The following is a 21,078-nucleotide window of genomic DNA, read 5'->3' on the forward strand; positions in this document are numbered from 1 at the left end:
GCATCAAACCTTTAATACTGTTAAGTTTCCCTTTGCATTTGTTCATTTTGGTTCGCGCCATTACATGGCCGAAAAAATGTCGATTAAGATGTAACACAAGTCCCTTGAGTGCTTTATAGAATCTGTACCGGATGTTTCTTGCCCACAAAATTATTCTGAAAACACGTGATTTAGCCATTTTCACTCTACTGATAACGAAATACGGAACCAGAACTACCCATCTACCCTCAGCGCATCCTGAAATACTTTTCACTCATATCTTGAGCAGTTTTTAAAATATCTGGGTTTTTTTCTGAAGCTCTGCGCCCGGCTGGGGGAAGCTTTCATTTCACAAACGAGAGAGCCACACCCGAAGTTCCCCGAAAATCATTCTCGCTTTTTTTTACCCCCGTTCTATCTCATTGTATAAACCGGTGTGGCATTAAATTTTTCGGTCGATTAGGATAGGTTAGCTACATTATAAGTACTTTAAAACATTGTGGATGGTTGGTTATATTAGGTAAGTAGGTATAGCTACATTCAGTGGCGGATCCAAGGGGGGGCACCAGGGGTAAGTGCCCCCCCCCCCCGAAAAACCAGTCGTCAGATACATTAATATTGCCGACAAAAATGATTGTTTCTGAAACCAATAAAATATTTTAATGTAATTAATGAATTTCTTGTAGAATCATAAAATCAGGTGGTTGGATGTATGTGTAGTGTGAGTAGATTAAATACAAATTTAGTAATTTTAAGACATTTTTTCTCTGGCTATTCTGAAATCCTAGAGTGCCCCCTCCGAGGTGAACCTCTGGATCCGCCACTGGCTACATTAAATATATTTACAATGAAAAAAAAAAACAGAAGATGCACGATCGGGCGTTTGGCTCTCTCGTCTGTGAAAAGAAGGCTTCCCCCTGGCTGGGCGGTGCCTTCAACCACGTGATACCGTCCGACCAATCAGCCCCGGTCTGTGGAAACGCGGCGCCCGGCCTGTAGCAACATAAATCACGCTGTGATCGCGCAGTGGAAGCGCCCGCGGAGCGTGACAACAAAGATATTGCCGCATCGTTATTAAGGCGTCGATGACGCCATCTGGGCAGATGTTGCGCGTTATTCTCCTGTTTTTCGTAATCCCCGCACCGCTTGAAAACGTGAAAATAAGTACTCCCAACTCATTGGTATAGGCAGATGTAACCGAAGATTTTGAAATTAAGTCGAAACGTGATATTCAGGATGTTAAAAATGACACACGTTGACTTCACAAATTACTGGAAAAGAAAATTTATATTTTCATAAGCACTGCCATAAAACAAACTCGGTCGCTCTTTCATTTTGAATGTTTTAAACTTTTATAGTAGTAGTTTGTGTGTGTAATATTAAATGTTAACATTACCTGTATTAAAAATAGTAATAACATGATAAATGTGTTTGCATTTCAGAGAAATATATTTCATTAGCTGATGTGCCCGTGCTTCGCTACGGAAAGCTGCGTGTAGAACATTCTCGCACTGCTCATTAAGCACGAATGGGACGAAACATACATATTGCTGTTACACAGTGCTTTGTTAGCTATTAATTTTTTTTTAAATTTGGATATACTGTGATCAGTCAGTGAACGACTGCTTCCACCTCCGAACCATGTACATCATTGTCCTTCCTCGTTGGTACACCTCTGCCCTTCCTCATGAGTACGCCACTGCCACACTTTATGGGTTCGCTCCTTCCCCGCACTGAACTAAAAATAAATAAATAAATTTTAAAAACCTTTTTATGAAACAAAAAATTATATATTTTCATTTAGAATAACAGGAATAAATAAAAATATATGCTATCTTGAATTGAACAATTTAAGGTTTTAAGAATATTTGTATTACACATTTGACTTTGTTCAATCAGAAAGACAGCATTAAGAAGTTAAAAAAAAGAGCATTTATTAAAATGTAGATTTTTTTTTTCCGAACATAAATCTAAACTGAAAAGTTTACGGCCTAACACGACTGCTGCAGGGAAAGGAAAACACTGTTAAAATTAAATATGCTGCATATAAAATTTGACAATTGGAACAAACATGGCGACGATGTACCAGCAAAGAGTCAGGCTGTTGTTTCTCTACTTAAAGATTCGCACGAAATATTGGGTGGCGAAAATCAATAATAATGGTCAAAAACCTCGCAAGAGATAAAATAATAATAAAAAAACTAAGTCGAATTTTGAAAAACAATTGCTTCAAGGTGCAAACGGACCTTCCCCAAAGAATTATGTACCAAATATATTTGCATAACTACTTCCATAAAACGTTAAACCGCTGTAGAAGAAAAACGCCATTTTGATTACCTTCCTGTATTCCATTTAATACTATGTTTTTAACCAGGGATCTCCAAACATTTTAGCCCAAGAGCTACACTGACTCATCCACCAAGTCCCAAAAGTCAAGACCTAGCTATCTCATCATACCAACATACTGCAAACTATGGCGGCCCGGTGTTGGCCCGCGGGCTGTAGTTTGGAGACCCCTGCTTTAAGGCCCGTTCTGCAATGCCACGTAAATGGAGAAGAATCTCCCGAATCATTTCACTATCGCGTCTCTGCTGCTTCCACAAATGCACGGAAACGTAACTACTGGCAACAAATGAGATATCACTTCAAGGTTACGAAATATTTATACAATTTAAAAATCATTGCACGGGCAGAATTTACATATATAATAAAAAAAGGGGGGATTGTATGTAAAGTCGGTTTACGGACGATAATTTTACGTGATAAAGTCATAAGAAAACATTGATGAAAAATTGCATACTTTTTAATTTTCAAATATTATTTACAGTTTTTGCAAATTTAATTTAAATAATATGTTTTAATATAATCACGAACAATTAGTTTAAAAAAAACCACCTTAACCTGTTTGATATTATAGAAGATTTTCTCGCACGGTGGTTGGCCGGTTCTTGCATGCTCGGCTCAGGCGGAACGTGACAATTTTTAGTGAGTGCAGCCGGCGTTCATCGATTTATAAGACGTTATCACGTCAATAAACGGAAAAGTAATAGTATAACACTAAGTATACTTGTACTTAACCATTTTTAACGTATTTATAACATAAACAAACATGGCTACCACCGCAGTCAAGTACTCTGATTCTATTGGTCGCACGGAGCAACGTAAACAGAAGAGCTCAGCATTGCCGAGCTAATACGTGCGGGTCCTTTTCCGTATGCGTGCTGTTGTAGAAACTCTGTTCCGTGAGATACGTTTCCGTTTCCGTGTCATTGTAGAATGGGCCTTATCGAAGTGTGGGTAGGCCGATCTTTCCTAGTTGACGCATGCAATGTTTATCTTATAGACCAGTGATGCCCAAATTGACTCTTCCCAAGGGCCGGATATTTTTGAAACTAAAACGAGGGTCAGACACACATAAATTGGTATCAATTTTTTTTTTACAAAATATATTACGTCTTCTTATTCGGTAGAGTATCCAATAAATACAAAATGTACACGTGAGGAAGTAAATAAAATTAGTCTCTTAAAAATAGTATAAAAGTTATAGATAGAAAACTTTAAAATGAAAGAACAGTTACAATGAAAGTACGTATATATAGATTTTAAAATATGTATTAATATTTTTGTAAGTATAATGCTGTTTCTGACAACTTATTCAACATATGTGCAAACCAATACGGCTAATACATGACGGTATACTTGACAGCATTTCTTTGCTGAGAGATTCTTTTAGCTGGCTCTATTTAACTAAAATTTGTATAAAACCGGTTAGGTTGGGTACTTGTTTTAACTTTTATTTGAAATTTTCTGTTAGTAATTGCTTTAGAAAATTTACGTCATGCTCAGATAAGCATCAACGCTATCTCTTTCTTCCCATATCCTATATGAGCTAAGCACGATGATTGTTTGGACGTTGTTTCAAGTAGTCACGAACTATGCTTAATTAGTTAGCTGTATAAGATCTCAAAACTTGTAATTTGAGGAAAATTGAAAGTTTGAATAATGTTACGTGAAATTAAAAGTCGTTCTAAAGAGTACTTCATACTTAACTGTTTTTCATGCGAGCGAAACTGGCGAAAAGTAGGTCGTCTGGAGGAAAGGACGAACCATCGTGACGTAATTCAGAAAAAAAGAAACGAGTGTTTAAGATCATTGATGAAACAGTATAAAATAATGACCCTCCTTAATCACAGTAATTTAATCACGCTTGCGGGGAAAAAAAAGAGAGGATTGCGAGAAACAGCTGATGCGGTTGAGTGAAGACACTTCAGAGGATGTACCATCAGGCATCGAATAGTAGGTACGCTCACTGTACCTGAATATTTTCTTTACAGTATGTATATTAGTAACTTACGTAACATGTTTTGGAACGTTATCTAAGTATTTTTTTTTGCAGTGCACACCTTATACGCCAATATGGCTCATGTACGGCGAAATCAACAATTAAATAAAAATGTACACATGAGCGAGTTAAGATAAATGATGCATCTTTGTGCAATATATAAACCATAATTTAAATTATTTATTTTGGACATACTCCATAGCTGGGCATTGCATTTCACGGAGAAAACCCAAAGAACAGACAAAGAAATATGAATACATAAACACACAGAAAACAAGCCGAAATCAACCGAAAGTTAAGTGTAGAGATATCACAGAGAATTCCATGGAAGAAATTAGTCGGAACTATTTCACAGCACGGACGATCACAGTTGGCTGGCAACGACGGAACAGTTGCCTGCTGACGGGAACAGATCTCAGTTCCCGAAACGTTGCTACTGTCTTGGGTCTGTCTGTGCTGCTGTCGTCGTCGTGTAATCAGAACACCTGTTTGATTTCATAGCTGGGTTCGCATGTGCGTCGCTATACCTGTTGGCGTGTTGTCCGGATTATTTGTTTAGAATTATCTTTTGGTTCCCTCTGTCTGTCGCCGTGTTGTCAAAGATTGTTGTTTGTCTGTCTTCACTGTTTTTTTGTTGCAACTGGCTCGTCACTGTTCGTCTGTGCTGTGATATTGTTCCGACTGATTCCTTCCACATAGCTCTCTGTGCTTTTTTTTTGACGTGACAAAGTCTAATAAATCGATGAACGCCGGCTAAACGCACGAAAAAGTGTCCCGTTACGCACATTGTCCCGTTACGCTCATTGTACGCTTGCGCCGCATCTATCTCTCTTCCACTCGATTGGAACAACCATCGATTTGACTTTTTCGAGGCACATTAAACTTGAAACACTCCCATTCGTTTCCTACTTTTCCTATCATCGTCCTATCCTTAACAGAATAACACAGATTGGAAGAAGTTAAATAGCAAACATGTATAAAAGTTATAGTTAAAATAATCTGTTCGTTAAAGTAATATACATATTTGAATTAATGAGTGCAAATAAAAGTAAATTTATCAATTAAATTGTAGAATTCATTTTTTGCATTTGACAATTGTCATCGGCTGAGTTTAGTTTGTTTTCTCTGTGTGTATTCATCTTTCTTTGTCCGTAATTCAGTGCAAACTATCAATGGCGTATGTCCAAAATAATGATTTAATTCAATCTTTTTCCGTTGTAAGAATCATTAAAATAACATATTAAACGTCAGTTCTAACCTGTAGCCTGTACGCAAAACCGCTCGATTCGGGGGAAAAGCTCAACGACTATTGAGGGGCGTTCCGGTGTCAAGGTCAACGCCCATCGTTTAGCTTCATCACCAGAAGTATGAAAATCGATAGCTGCTGAGGCCGTCTACATCTGCCCTTGGTACCGACCGTGTGGCCTTGAGACTTTAAGGAGCTGGTGAGGTAGCTAATGACTGCCCAGACGCAAACCAGTTGGTGGTACTTGTCGTACCCACGATGGAAATCTCCGTCGCTTTATCCATTGTGTTTTCGCTATCGCAAGTAACGGCTGTGGCTCCAATAGTGTACTATTTTTGTGGTAAAGTATGATAAATAGCGATTTCAAGGACATTCAAGTTTGATAAAAAAAAATTGGTTGTCTGTAAAGTTTGTTTACGGACGATAGTTTAACGTGATGTCATAACAAAACATTGATGAAATGATTGCATACTTTTATGAATAAAATTGAATCATTTTTATTTGAATTATCACTATTCTGTATGGATACAAAGAAGGAGTGAAATGAAATCTACAATTTAATTGATAAATTTACTTTTATTTGACTCATTAATACAAATATGTTTATTACTTTAACGAAGAGATTATTTTAACTATAACTTTTATACATGTTTGCTATTTAACTTCTTCCAATCTGTGTTATTCTGTTAAGGATAGAACGATGATAGGAAAAGTAGGAAACGAATGGGAGTGTTTCAAGTTTAATGTGCCTCGAAAAAGTCAAATCGATGGTTGTTCCAATCGAGTGTAAGAAAGATAGATGCGGCGCAAGCGTACAATGAGCGTAACGGGACACAGAGTAACGGGACAATGAGCGTAACGGGACACTTTCGTGCGTGCAGCTGGCGTTCATCGATTTATTAGACGTTTTCACGTCAAAAACTTTAATGAATAAAACATTCCAAACACGAATGAAACAAAAAGAAAATACAAAATGAGAAAGGACTAGTAATACGTGACTACAGAAGCAATGGGGAAAAGTAGAATTAAGTGCATGATTTTGCCAGAAAATGTCGCTTGCATTCAGCTTCCTGTAGCAGCGTTCAAGATTGTTAGGATTGGCGGAGGGATGGCTTTGTAATTGTAGGGAAGTAGTAGGTGAATATAATTATTATTATTTTTACGAAAAAAAATGTTATCTCTGTGTGCGATACGTCCTTTGAATGATGTGATGCCTTATTGTTTTGTTTTGCCTAGAAGAGACCGTAAACTTTAACGTGAATTCAGCGTCTGAAAAATTTGGGTATTTGGTAACTATTTATAGAACTTAACCTGTCCTGCAAGTCTCGGAGTTAATGAAAAAAAAAAACTGCAAGGAACAAAGCCCGAATCACATGGTACCTGTCCAGGTGGAGAACTGGTTTCTTACTCAAATGTGGTTTGAGGGCGTGCAAGCTATACTGTGTATGAGTTAATAAGGTATAGGGAAGGGGGAAGAAGAAAATACTTACGTCCTCTAGCATATACATACATGGAGCGAAGTCATGCGTGATTAAGGATTTTTAACAATCAGAAACAATTTTTTTTTCTTGCTGTAATACTTAAAGGAAAACTAGTGAATGTATGCATTCAGCCGAGCGACTTCCAGGATAAGGCAAGGAGTCTCTCTCTCTGCTAAGTGCCAACAGCTTCTTGGAGGGCTGACGGGAGGGTAGAGCCACAGGGCACCCTCTTGTCCTTGGCAGGGAGAAATATCTTCCCAGGAGGCGGAGGAACTACCTGAAGGTCAACGGCACAGGATGCAGAAAGGCCACAAGAAACCACTGCGGTAAAGATCCTCGCCGATATCCGTAGGAAAAGCATCATGGCTGGGTTCTTGTCCGGATACACGCGAAGAAGAAGAAGAAGAAGAAGTAATCACGTAGCGTGATTGATTTGTAAAAAAAATTTTTGGAGTGGTTTTTAAAGCTTTTTTTTTTTTAAGTGTTTCAAATTGATTCGACAGTTCTTTTTTCGAAGCTTCCGACGGAACGTTACTACAAAAAAAAATGATAAATTTTAGCGAACGTTGCAACACGCGGGAAAAGTGAGGCGGAGGGAGAGATGACTTTGCCTCCTCAGCCAGATCTGAGGTCTTGTTTTAAGAAGGGGGAGGGTGGAAATAATGTCACTTACTCACTTCATGCCTCCTTCTCCATACTTTTCCACTTCCACCCCCCCCCCCCCCCTGTTGGCTCGTTCCTCGCTGAAGTTTGCAGACCGCCGCGGAGCACCGGAGCCGCAGGTCGTTCAACCGCCAACCTCTTTCTCTCTCGTGTGTTTTCCGAAAACGGTTTCTTTCCATGTCGTCAAAAGGCTCCTCCAGGCTGCCGTCGATCCATTCCCCTTGTCCCAAACCAAACACCCCCGGGGCTGTCGTCTCCCGGGGCTTCGGCCGCGCCTGCATGTCGCTCATCGCCGACGTCTGGGCGCTCATTGCAATCGCCGTCTTCAGAGTAGGTACCTAGCTAGGCGCGTATCTGTGTCAGTGAGGCGGCATCTTTTTTGAAAGGGTGTTCAAAAGGTGATTAAAGTTTGTCATAAATTTTGCTATTTCATTGTTGCTGCTTTCTTCGTATCCATGGTAACGGACATCGTATCACTTGATGTAAGCTTTTGGATATACGCCATTGCCAAGCACATGTATGTCTGCAGAAGAAAACTACCAAAAAAAAAAAAAACAACCAACAGACAAAAACATAAATTAAGCAGAAAATTACTGTTGTCAACATGATATAAACACCGCATAGTATTCCATAACAGGAATATGGTCAACAAACAAAGAAAAACAAAGAAAAAATGGACTTAGAGAGAGAACGAAAAAAAAAAAAACCACAAATGATGACACAAATCTTTCAAAGATGAGGACATTGTATCGTTTGATTTTTTTTCGTCGGCAACGGCCATTGTGTTGTTTGATATTTTTTTTCCTTTGAGGTGCGTCAGTGGCGTACCCACGAGGAGGGGCGTGTATAATTAGCATTGCGAGAGTGTGTTCTGCGTGTAGACTGCCGTAACGAAGCGCGGGTTCTACATCTAGTTTTAACATACTTTAATCGTTCCTTTGTTTGCAGATCCGTGCATGTACGTGCTGAGATTCGCCAACAAGTTGGATTTCGGCGACAAAACCCACGAGGTGTCGATGACTGCGCTGCGACTGGTCCAGAGGATGAAGCGGGATTTCATCCACACGGGGAGGCGTCCTTCCGGCTTGTGTGGAGCAGGTGATTGCAGAACACGCTGTAATTTGTTTTTGCAAACGGAACAGAAACATTCATGTAAAATTACACATACCTGTACAGTTGTACATTTACATGAAAACAACTGTATCACTTCGAAACGTGTTGGCAGCAGGGGCGCAACAACAGGGGGGGGGCAAGGGTATTTTGCCCCCCCCCCTCCCCCTTCTGAAACCTTGAAGTGGGGGCAAACGGGGGCAAAGAAAGTGCTGTGTAATCAATTTTTAGATAATAAAACTGCTTAAATAGCACCATTTCCACCTTGAAATACAAATTTTCCCGGGGGGAGGACCCCTGGACCCCCCGCTTCAATAGGGGGGGGGGGGGATCGATGATTCTTTATAAAAAGGTATATTCCCCCCCCCCCCTTTTGGAAATTTAGTTGGCAGTAATACTGGGTTCGGGTTTTCTTACCTGGACATTCGTGCTTTGTGTTGTCCCAGTACCTTCAATAGTCAAAGTTATTTGTAAACCTTTTCCTGAATAGCTTTCCAGTGTTAAAGGCGCATATTAATAAGCATAAAAGCACAAAATAAAGTTCAATTATTTAATATTAGATTATATTCTCCATGAATAATAATAAAAAAAAATTCTGTGCCGAAACGACACAGTTGCCCGTACAGTCATTTTTATTTATATCAATCTCGACACTAACTATTATTTGTATAATTTTTCTTATATCATTAAAAGTTTCTAAATGGTGTTACAAAGCATGGTTTAAAAACTTCAGTGTTAAATTAACATTTTGTTTTTTTATCAGAAGTTTAATAACATGAAAAAAATGTTTTAAACCGTCCTATTGTTGTATTTTGTTCTTGTATGAATAATAAGTTAATAAAATAAGTTACTTGTGGCTCTCGCTTGTGATCAAACAGCAGGAATCACTTAATGGCTAGATTACCGGCATCACACTCCGGCTTGATGGGTTGCATAACTCCAGGCGAACTGCCTGCTTGTGCTCCATACTTGGGCATCGGGATAAGAGTGAAGGCTCCATAACTCATTACATAACGTTAAATTGTTTCTTCTCTACTTACCACCCACTTTTTTTCTGACTATGAAGCACAAAACCAACACCCTCGAAAAAAAATAACTTACAGTGCTGTTTCCTTTAAAAAAAATTGTAACTGCCTAATGATATGAAACTTGTACCCATATGTAAATTTAGCCATATGCGTGTCGCTGGTAACGCAATATGACTTTAACAAACTTTATTTTCTCTGGAATTTTATAATTCTTTGAGCCTACAGTTGTTGTTGGGTCTCAGAATGCTTATACATCCTGCATATTTATAATATGAAAACAAATTTCTGTTTATACAAAATTGTGTTGTATGTTTTCTCACACTTATCATGCTTAAATATAATTTATTTTTGTGTTTGGTTGGCTATAATCAAAACAAAATGTTTTTTATAAATTTTATAACAATATAAATTATGTAGTTGTTGATGTAGTCATTTAGAAACCGCTCAACATTTCTGAAACCTTTATAGTTACAAATATCATATATAGGCCATTACTCTTACCTGTACAAGTTTAAAAAAAAATGTATTTTTTGGACATTGAAAAAAAGGTAAAATATGTGTTAGCACAATATTTTTTTTTGTACGAAAAATTTGGTATACAGTATTGTAAGTATTATTGAGAGTTGCAATAATATATATATATTTTTAAATATTTAACTTAAAATTGTAGGATCACCAATTTTTTAAGTCCCATAGAAGTGTGTTACAAATGCAAATGTTGCACCTTAGTTCAGTGCCTTATGTGTAGAGGCCAAGAATCATGTGATGCAATCCAGTGACCCTGCACTATCAGACCTGTTGCACTCAGCCAGGGGACCCCCTTAATAAGGCTCACCTTCAATGAGTAGAGACATGAAAAATTTGCGGGTTCATTTCGCGATAGGCTAGAATCCAAATATGTTTGCCTTTTATGCTGCTTCAGTGATTGGGGTACAGTTTATCTGAAGGACTCTGGACCAATGAAAAACTTCCGACAAAAGAAGTGTCAAATCACAAGCTTCCCAGTTAACACGTGCCACGAGTCAGTAGCCAATCAGCAGGTGTAATCTGCACAAGTACATAGAGGTTCATGGAGTCTATCCTAGAGGTCATTGAAAACGCGAATTTTTCCGGTCCCTATCAATGAGACATTATGTCAAAATAAATAAGAAACAAGTGAAGCAGTGGTGGCTCCAGCAGGTAGGCCATGTTAGGCCCACGCCTAACCAACATTTAAAAATTGAAAACTGGAAATAAGACATTTTACAAAAATTACACAATTCATGTTAAATGTTAGGGTTATTTTGAAAACTATAAAAAAAATTAAATTTCATTTTCATAACAAACTGTAATTGTCTGCTCTTATGAGAAGATCAATTTGAAATGAAATTAAACTATACATTCACCTGCAGATTTGTAACGTTTTACATTAACGTATGAGTTGTGTTCTGATATTCAGCTCATATTATCACAAATTTAATCCTAACAATTAATTTTGTGAATTTTATAGGTATTAAAGTGAATTTTGTTGATATACAATTATACATTTGTAATAATTCTTATGATTCATATATTATACATATTAGACTTCAGAGAGAAATAAATTAACCTCGGAAAGCTGCAAAACTTACCATTTTGCAAATGAATTTTAAAAAATCTGTGGACCACCTTCTGATATGGGGGCTAGACCCCCCGGTAGGGCCTAGTCTCCAAAAACGGTGCATACACCCCATGATGTACAGTCCGGGTCTACCTAAAAATTAATATGGAGCCGCCCCTGAAGTGAAATTCTCCTGTAGATACATTGGTGATCATCTGGTAAGGAATGTTTTGGGTGATTACGAAATGTGTGCTGCTCATAAGTGCTAGAGACTGTATCTAACAATTTTAAATGTTAAGTGTTGAGGGGAAAACATTTGTATAGTCTTTTCTGATGCAGTTTGACACACTAATATTCTCATGTGTTTTCTCATAGAGCAAGTGTTAATTATTATTTTTTATTTTTTTATCTTTAGCTCTGTTGATTGCTGCACGATTCCACGAGTTCAACCGAACAGTAAAAGACATAATCAAGATAGTCAAGGTCCACGATTCCACACTAAAAAAGAGGTTTGACATTATTTTGATTACATTAAATCATTCAATGTAGTACATTTCAATAAAAAAAGGATGTATAGATTAATTCATTTGTCACTCAATCACTCATGGCTAAGCGATTGCACTTTTAGTCTTTCTGTGTATTGGTATCATATTAAATACTATCACGTTCCTTCACTGTAATATCGGAATAGCACTGAATTATATTAATTTTCAGAAGTACCAACGTTCTGTGCTGGATGTTAAGTTAAAATAAGTAATAGTTCCTGTAATTTCACTGATGAAGGTAATGATTTTTTAATATATATATTTTTAAGTTTAAAACCATGAAAAATTAAAAATGATATTGCAAAATTTTAGGTAAAAATTGTGTTTCTATATTCTATAGTGGAGTATATGGTTCACTTGCATAGTAATGAGGGTTGCTAATGCATACATGCCCCGAAAATGTCTTGAACATATTTGGCACCCATGGTGTCGAATGAGGAGCAATTTTTTATGTATTAATATATGGACCTTAAAGGAATAACTTTAAATTTTTTGATATTCAACAAGTTATTCTACAGTCCATCGTGAATCTTGTTATTATATTTTTTACATTATATGTAGTGTGAAACTAAACAAGTTTTTCACTAACTTCGTATATAGTTTGCTGAGGGTAGCAAATATTAAATTATGCAATAAGTATCTTAAACCACACCACCAAAAATTTTTTTTTTAAAGATATAGTGAAATAATTTTGTAATTTAAAGCATTATTTTTTTTATAGGTTAAAAGAGTTTGGAGAAACACCTTCCAGTTCTTTGTCTTTTGAAGAATTCTTTACTGTGGACTTGGAAGAGGAGCAGGACCCTCCAGCCTTCAAAATGGCACGTAAGAAGGATAAAGAAAAATTATTGAAGGTAAGGTACCACACAGAAATTTAATTTGAAGTAATCTCGAGACATGCAAAAGTTAATTTTAGTGTAAAAAAAAGTTCCATTATCAACTCTTTATGCAAATTGTTGTATATAGTATGGATGAGGATATTTGGTGACTCAGGTTGGCAACATAGACCGATGCGTCACTCAGTCAGTCGAGCATCAGCCGCCGCCATGTCCGCGTGGTCTATACATAACAGTTGGCGACGAGGTTAAAACGGATAACAATTTCGTGTACAATATGGCCTTAATCGGAGCCATCGGAGAGTTCGCGCCCGAGAAAGAATCGTGGAATTCTTATCGCGAACGGTTACAGTTTTATTTTATCGCGAACACTATCACGGAGGATGAGGCCAAGCGGGCAGTGTTTTATACCGTGTGCGGCGCCGATTTGTACGGGCTGGTGACGTCGCTAGTATCACCAAAGTCGACCGCGTCGGTTTCCTTGATGGACGTCTTCACCATATTAAATAATCACTTTCACCCGAAGCCTAGTGAAATTGTGGAAACTTTTAAGTTTTTGAAGCGCGATCAGAAAGATGGGGAGACGATCGCCGTGTACATAGCAGAGCTTCGAAGGCTGAGTACACACTGCAATTTCTCGGACCTCGACCGAATGCTTCGCGACCGGCTCGTTTGCGGCGTAAGGGATAAATCAGTGCAACAGGCTCTCCTCGTTAAAGAGAAACTAACCTTGAAAGAAGCAGTGGATATTGCGATGGCAACAGAGGCGACTGGACAGAACATGGCGGACTTGAGAGACAGTACAATAGTGGAAGAGAGTGTACACAAAGTGAACAATGGCGTGTCAAGATATTCAAAACCGGCGGGTTCGGTTAAGTCGAACACTATATCACTGGGAAGACAAAGGGAAGCGATAAGGAAGGGAAGAGACAACGAGAACCAGCTATGTTGGCGCTGTAATGGGCAGCACGCAGCAGACACGTGCCGACATTGGAACACTGTATGCCGGTTCTGTAAAAAGAGGGGACACATTGAGCGGGCTTGTATCACAAAAAAAAAAGCATGAGGGAGTTTCGAAAACAAACGACCTAGCGCAACGAGAAGTGGCACAGGAAGTACAGCATTTTGAAGAGGATTGTTCGGAAGGTGCTGCCACGCAATATACGCTGTACAATATGCGGGAACAACAGCCCAGGAAACCGTGGTGTGTGGAAGTGTTGCTGGATGGGAAATCAGCGATGATGGAAGTTGACACGGGGGCAGGTCGATCGATTATCAGCGGGAGAACTTACAAGGCCCCGTGGCCTCAGGAACCTCCACTGACAAGGAAGGACATGTTATTACGCACCTGGTCCAGCGAATATCTACAGGTGATGGGGGTTATGGAAGTTGCTGTACAACTGAAGGGGCGTGAGTCAGCGGTACTCCTAGAGTTGGTAGTGGTGGAAGGACAAGGGCCGAATTTGCTGGGACGAGATTGGTTTGCACCTCTGGGAATTAAGTTAGTGGGGGTGAACAAGGTTAGGGAAGACTTGGCAGCAGGGATTGTTAGGGAGTTTCCGGATGTGTTTAAGGCAGATAAGCTGGGAAAATATGTAGGACCACAAGTGACAATAACAGTTCCACCAGAATGTGACCCTGTGTTTAAAAAGAGCCGGCCAATACCATTTGCTTTGAGAGACAAGGTGAGCCAGGAAATAGATAGGTTAGTGCAGCGTGGAGTGTATGAACCAGTGGACTTTTCGGGTTGGGCGACTCCAGTCATACCCATTTTGAAGAAAGACGGGTCCATTCGGCTTTGCGGGAACTATAAGGGCACTGTAAACAGCGTGTGTGACACTAGTGTGTACCCATTGCCCACTGTCAGTGAAGCACTAGCAGTACTAGAGGGAGGACAGCTGTTCTCAAAACTGGATCTGGAGGAAGCATATTTGCAGGTAACTGTAGATGAGGGCACAGCAAAATTGCTTACGGTAAATACCATGAAGGGGTTGTTCAAGGTTAAGAGATTACCATTTGGCATAAGTAGTGGTCCAGCGATATTCCAGCGGTTGATGGACACCTTGCTTGCTGGCATACCTGGTACAGTAGTATTACTTGATGATATATTAATATCCGGAGGAGGTGACAATGAGCACTGGAGTCGTGTCCGTGAAGTCCTGGGACGGTTGCAAAGTGCAGGGCTTAGGTTAAAGAGTGAAAAATGTGTTTGGGGGGTGGATTCAGTTGTTTTCCTGGGACACAGAATTGACAAGATGGGTATCCATCCACTTTCAAGTAAGGTTGAAGCAGTTCACGATGCGCCAGAACCTAGTAACAAAAAAGAGCTCCAGGCATTTTTGGGTCTCTTGAATTTTTATGAGAGATTTCTTTGTCACAAAGCAGATGTATTAGAGCCTCTTCACAGACTGCTGGATGCCAACACTCCATGGTGCTGGACAGATGCACACGCAAGGGCGTTTGAAGAGGCCAAGCAGCTTTTACGATCGGAGCAAGTCTTGATACACTATGACCTAAACAAACCCTTAGTTTTAACATGTGATGCATCTGAGTATGGGGTAGGGGCGGTGCTGGCCCATGATCTGGGTAATGGGACGGAAGCTCCAATCGCATTTGGGTCTAGGACACTACAAAAGAGCGAACGAAACTACGCGCAGGTGGACAAAGAGGCCTTGGCTGTCATTTTTGGGGTGTCCAAATTTAAACAATATTTGATCGGAAGACAGTTCAAGATTGTGACTGACCATAAGCCACTCTTGCGCCTTCTCCATCCCAAGCAGCCCGTTCCAGATACCATTTCACCGCGATTGTTGAGATGGAGTTTGATGTTAGGAATGTATGATTTTGAACTAGAATTCAGACCAGGGACCCAAATACAGCATGCTGATGCCCTTAGCAGATTGCCTCTGCAGTCACCTGCATTCCCAGTTCCAGGTCCCAGTGAAATTCTCATGCTGGAAGAAGCGGGGGAAGTGTTTGTCGATCCACAGACAATAGCAAGAGAGACTGGGAAGGATCATTTACTGTGCAAGGTGTTGACATATACACAACATGGATGGCCAGATCAAGTGACAGAGGAGATGCAGCCCTATGTTCGACGGAAGCTGGAACTGTCTGTTCACAAGGAGTGTTTGTTGTGGGGATCCAGGGTAGTAATCCCACCACAGTTACGGACAGAGGTGATGAGCATGCTTCATGCAAACCATGATGGGGTGGTGCATATGAAAGCGTTGGCAAGGAGTTACTTTTGGTGGCCAAAACTAGATGCTGCAATTGAACAGGTTGTGAAGGAATGCAAAAGTTGTCAGCAGTGTCAAAATAATCCACCTAAGGTTAAAGCAGTAGCCTGGCCCACAGCTGACAAACCATGGTCTCGATTGCACATAGATTTTGCGGGACCATTTCAAGGAGCTAATTTTCTCATTGTAGTCGATGCGTATTCCAAGTGGCCAGAGGTCAGGCAAGTGGGAAGTATGACTGCAACAGCCGTAATTCAAGAATTACGAGACATATTCAGTTATCATGGACTGCCAGACACTGTGGTGGCAGATAATGGGACAGCCTTCCGATCCCAAGAGATGGCACAGTTTTTAAAAAATAATGGCATTGACATGGTTTTCGCACCACCCTATCATCCTTCGAGTAATGGGTTGGCGGAGAGGACGGTGCAAACTTTCAAGGTGAAACTCCGTAAACTGGTATTGGGTGACTGGCGAACTCGAATAGCACGGACGCTGTTGGCATGGCGCACTACGCCAAGACAAGGGGAAAATAACACTTGGAAAACTCCCGCGGAGTTGTTGATGGGGCGATAATTACAGACAGCTTTGACAAAACTCCATCCAGCAACAGGTACAGTTCAGAGAAGTCAGGCGGACAATACGGTAGCGACGCGGGTTCGACACTTCAGAGAAGGTGAGGCAGTGTGGCTGCGGAATTATAGAAGAGTCCCAAAGTGGATACCAGGCTGGATCTCTGGGGTAGAAGGGTTGCTGATATATGGGGTCAAAGATGAGCAAGGAGGCTTACACAGGAGGCACGTCGATCAGTTACGTCGAAGAAGTAGCCAGCCAGACAGGGGACAGTGTCCTGGGGAGGCAGTGTCCTGTAGGGAGCAGACGTTTTTGCAGCGGACACACCAGTTTGCATCCGGAGTTCGCCCCAGCAGTGAAGGTACGCAGCAGCCAGCAGCGGCGGCCATAACAGCAGCAGAACCAACTGGCGAACGGGGTCGGACGACTGCAGATGAGTCCACAGCGGCAGCAGGGACACCCGTAAAATCAGCTTCCGAGATGCCTGGATATGGAAACAGCCCGGGGATCTCCCAAGGATCTCCTCCATTCAGGGGTTTTCCTTCCAGTTCTGTACTAGGCCGTACTCAGGACAGGTCCTCGAGGAGACATCGAGTGCCACCAAGAAAGTTAGATGATTACGTGACAAATTAAATGGGGGGAAGTGTTGTATATAGTATGGATGAGGATATTTGGTGACTCAGGTTGGCAACATAGACCGATGCGTCACTCAGTCAGTCGAGCATCAGCCGCCGCCATGTCCGCGTGGTCTATACATAACACAAATCATAATTTCTCTGTAGCTATTCTCAGTGGCGGATAGCGGGTATCCCCCATTCTCCCCTTCCCCCCCCCCCCCCCCCACTGAAGTTATAAAAAAATTTGCAAAATATCAGTGAAGACAGTATGTTAGTGTGTAAGAAGCCACGTCACCTACGGCTACTACTGTAGGCTAATATGGGCCAATATGTCAGTGTGTTAGTTTTTGAAAATGCACATGTTAAAATTTAAAATTTCTTTTTTTCTACCCCCACCCCCACAAAAACATTTCTGTATCAGCCACTGCTATTCTCACATATCATGCATAGTGTTTTAATATTTGGAGTTGAAGTATGTATTATTCAAACTATTCTAAGGACATTTACTACTGTACTTGCTGTAAACAGGAGTACCTATTTTTTTTTGTCTTCAAAACATAAAAAATTTCTTTTGTAATTAAACATTTGCTTAAGGCTTGCTCTCGTATGCCATAACTATTACGTGAGGGATTTTCATGCATATTTAACATGATAGATCTTCTTTTGCATTTTTTTTTGGTTCACATATTTTGCGACCAGATTTGCAAGCTGTAAAATATCATACAAGTGATCAAAATTGAAAATATGTGCATGATTTTTGTACTTCTATTAGATAACACTTAGATAAATATCTGCTGACAAAACTTTATGATGAAATATAAATACAAAAGAGTTATTTTGGTGAGTTTACAGGGCTAGTCCTAAAATAATTATAATACAAAGAAAAGAAAATTACCTACATGGTGTGTGATCAAGCAAAAAAAATTTAAAGAGTGTCCATTTTTAAGTAGTTTTGCTAAATCAGCCAAAGAGTAAAATCATGTATGTACTTTTAAATTCCAGTTATTTTTTATTACTTCTTCTTCTTCTCTTTTTTTTTTTTTTTTTTTTTTTTCATTTTCTCTCTAAATTCATTTCACCATCAGATATAATTGCAGTGGTGCATATGGTTTTGAGAACATTAAACTAATTTTCATTTGACTTATTTTAGTTGGTAAATAATATTCCTCCTTTTGCTTAGCTCTTAAGCATTTTCTTTTTTTTTTTTGCTTTTTTTGATGTAAAATAATAAAAAAAAATTGTATGGCCTTAATTCAAGTATGTAATGTGAAGTGTGAGTCATATGTTACTATCCCAACAATTCACTCTTTAATACAGAGTAACATCCAGAAAGTTAATGTTCAGAGTGGTCTAACACACAAAATATTTTGGAGGGTGTGTAATATCCTCCAGAGAAAAGGGGCATTCTGGGGAACTCGTTGAGAAAATTAGAAAAATAAACTTGTAAAAACAACTTTCTTTTTAGCCAACCTAGAAACTAAATTTCGGCAATGTTTTTTTTCTTTTCTATTTGTTAATACTGAAATAAATATTAGAATAAATAATGTTCATTTTATATTATGCATATGGGTCTTAAATTTAATGACAAAAATTTTAAATTATTTTAGCGTCTGTAATAAAAGTTACAACGCGGGACCCTGGTAGTCATAAAGAAAGTGTCCTACATTAAAAATAATGAGTGGTTGAATGGTCACTCACCTCTAAGCAGAGTCGGGCCCAATATTTTTTTCAAGTGGGGAAGATGGCAGACGTTGCCTTTGAGGCTGTGGGTTTTCTCGGGGTACTTCTCTGTCCTCCACCCATTCAATCCATCAACGCTCTATCCTTTTCTCCTCACTCCTCCATCGTCTATTGTGACATCGACGTCGAGGATACACTAAGTTATAGTTGATTCATCCATTGGTTCATTCATTCATCCATTGATTGATTCATTCATTCATTACCTGAAGTAATTCCAGTTAATGGAGGAAGAAGATGTGGATGGAGATCTGCTGAGCCTGAGAAAGGAGATCGAGCAACAGCTGTTCGACACTATGCCAGGCACAAAGTCCAGTAGAGGGAAGAGAACTATTTTGTCAGGTACAGTGAAATCTCACAACAATCCTCAAAAACTCTATACCATCTAGGGATTTTGTAATACATCTATACACTATGTAAGTGAGGCTCTTTATAATAAGATTCCACCAGACTGAAAAACTTCCAAATAATTCTAGACAAAACTTTTTTTTTTACAAAAAATGCTTCAAATATAGCCTTCTGTGCTTTGAAGTTGTATGGACGTGATGGTAAATATAATTTTTCATAATTTATTCATACATAACTAAAATGGATTAAATTTAACACACCGTACAAGATAAATTTTGTCTTCATAGTGTCCATGTTTCAAAGCCGTGTATTGGGTGTATTAGCCATCATACTAGGTGAACATAAAGACTTTCCTGATGAACTGTACTACCCAAAATCAGACTGTTCGGTTCACTATTGTTCTCCACTTATTAATTTTTTTTTAGTAACATTTGACATGTGATCTGTGTGTTACCCTGAGAACTTCTAGTTAATAATCAGTTTATCACTTTTTTTACTCAAGTCTTTTGCTGCAGAGATGTTGCAAGGACTTGGATGTGAACCATGGTTATTTAAAGGGAGCGTGTTCTTCTGAGGTAACAATCCACATATTGAATGCTATAGATAGACATGTAGTCTGATTATGGAGGTCAGAGACACTCACATTGTTGAATGGATACCGAGTATCATCCGGAAAGTTAATTTTCAGAGAGGTCCAACACATAACAGGATCATTGACCCTTTCCTTTTTGGCTGAATGCACCATTTCAGCAATTGTTTACCTCAACATGCTCCACCTCAGTTAGAAGAGAAGCAGCCATCTGTAATTTTCCAAAATGGTGCACCAAAGTACTATGGTCTACACATCTGTAACATCTTGGACAAGATGTTTCTACGCTGAAGGATTCACAGGGATGGTCCAACGATATGGCCACTACATCCCCTGGCTATTACTCCTCTTGACTTTTCCTTTTTTATTTTAAGGATCCCTGTACTGATATCGGTGTTTTGAAGTTAAGAATAATAGATGCAATATTGATTTTAAATAAAACTGACAGAAATAGAGTATCGAGTAGATTTTTATCGAGTAGATGTTCTCAGAGCATTGAACGGAGTTTGTGTTGAAGTGGTCTAATGTCATAAAAAAAAACTTCACGAGTGGAAAACAAAGATAAACCTCCACCATGTTTTTTTTTCCCCTTGCATGGTGTTTGAGTAATAAATTGTAATCAAGTGAAAACTTTGTGCTCAACCTGTGATACTAAGGGAGACATAGTGGGTTGCATTTAATTTTTATTATAAAAAAAATACTTTTTTTCTCTCTTTAGATTCAGATTCAGAAAGTGATGTGGATACTCAAGAAGTTAACCAATTTACTGACCAGTCAACTATCGGCGTCATCCATGAATGCCTGAATGGAAGGAATGACGATGACATAATAATCGTTGAGGAAGATCCTTTGGCAGTTAATGAAGTACCTGAAGCAGGCGAGGATAACTCGTCTGCAACGAAGGGACTAGGTAAGGCTGGAACAGAAATTTACCATTAAATGTTTGAACAGCAAGAGAAATAAAATATTTTATGTTGGTAAGAAATAAATTTGATTTTGCTTGGTGGTTCTGCGAACATGTGTGTTCCATTTATTTTATGTCAAAATATGCGGTAAAAATATTTTGTTAGGTATACATGTATTGAACCCTGTTTTTACATTCCTGCCAATAACATTATTTTTTAAGTTCCAAAGAGATTTTCCAATGAGAGAAAATTATAAAATTC

The 21,078-nt window shown here is 39.2% G+C and overlaps 1 protein-coding gene across 2 annotated transcripts in view; it reads left to right on the top strand.

The window, feature by feature from the left end:
* Positions 1 to 21,078, top strand: part of LOC134536031 (transcription factor IIIB 90 kDa subunit) — a 139,923-nt gene that overhangs the window by 101,395 nt on the left and 17,450 nt on the right. For both annotated transcript variants that reach the window (XM_063375543.1, XM_063375544.1), the window contains exons 6-10: positions 8,660 to 8,809; positions 11,844 to 11,937; positions 12,695 to 12,827; positions 19,197 to 19,317; positions 20,631 to 20,822. In XM_063375543.1, coding sequence (XP_063231613.1) covers positions 8,660 to 8,809; positions 11,844 to 11,937; positions 12,695 to 12,827; positions 19,197 to 19,317; positions 20,631 to 20,822 — 690 coding nt within the window. The remainder of the gene's footprint in view (positions 1 to 8,659; positions 8,810 to 11,843; positions 11,938 to 12,694; positions 12,828 to 19,196; positions 19,318 to 20,630; positions 20,823 to 21,078) is intronic.

This window comes from Bacillus rossius, chromosome 10, assembly GCF_032445375.1.
Source record: "Bacillus rossius redtenbacheri isolate Brsri chromosome 10, Brsri_v3, whole genome shotgun sequence".
NCBI lineage: Eukaryota > Metazoa > Arthropoda > Insecta > Phasmatodea > Bacillidae > Bacillus > Bacillus rossius.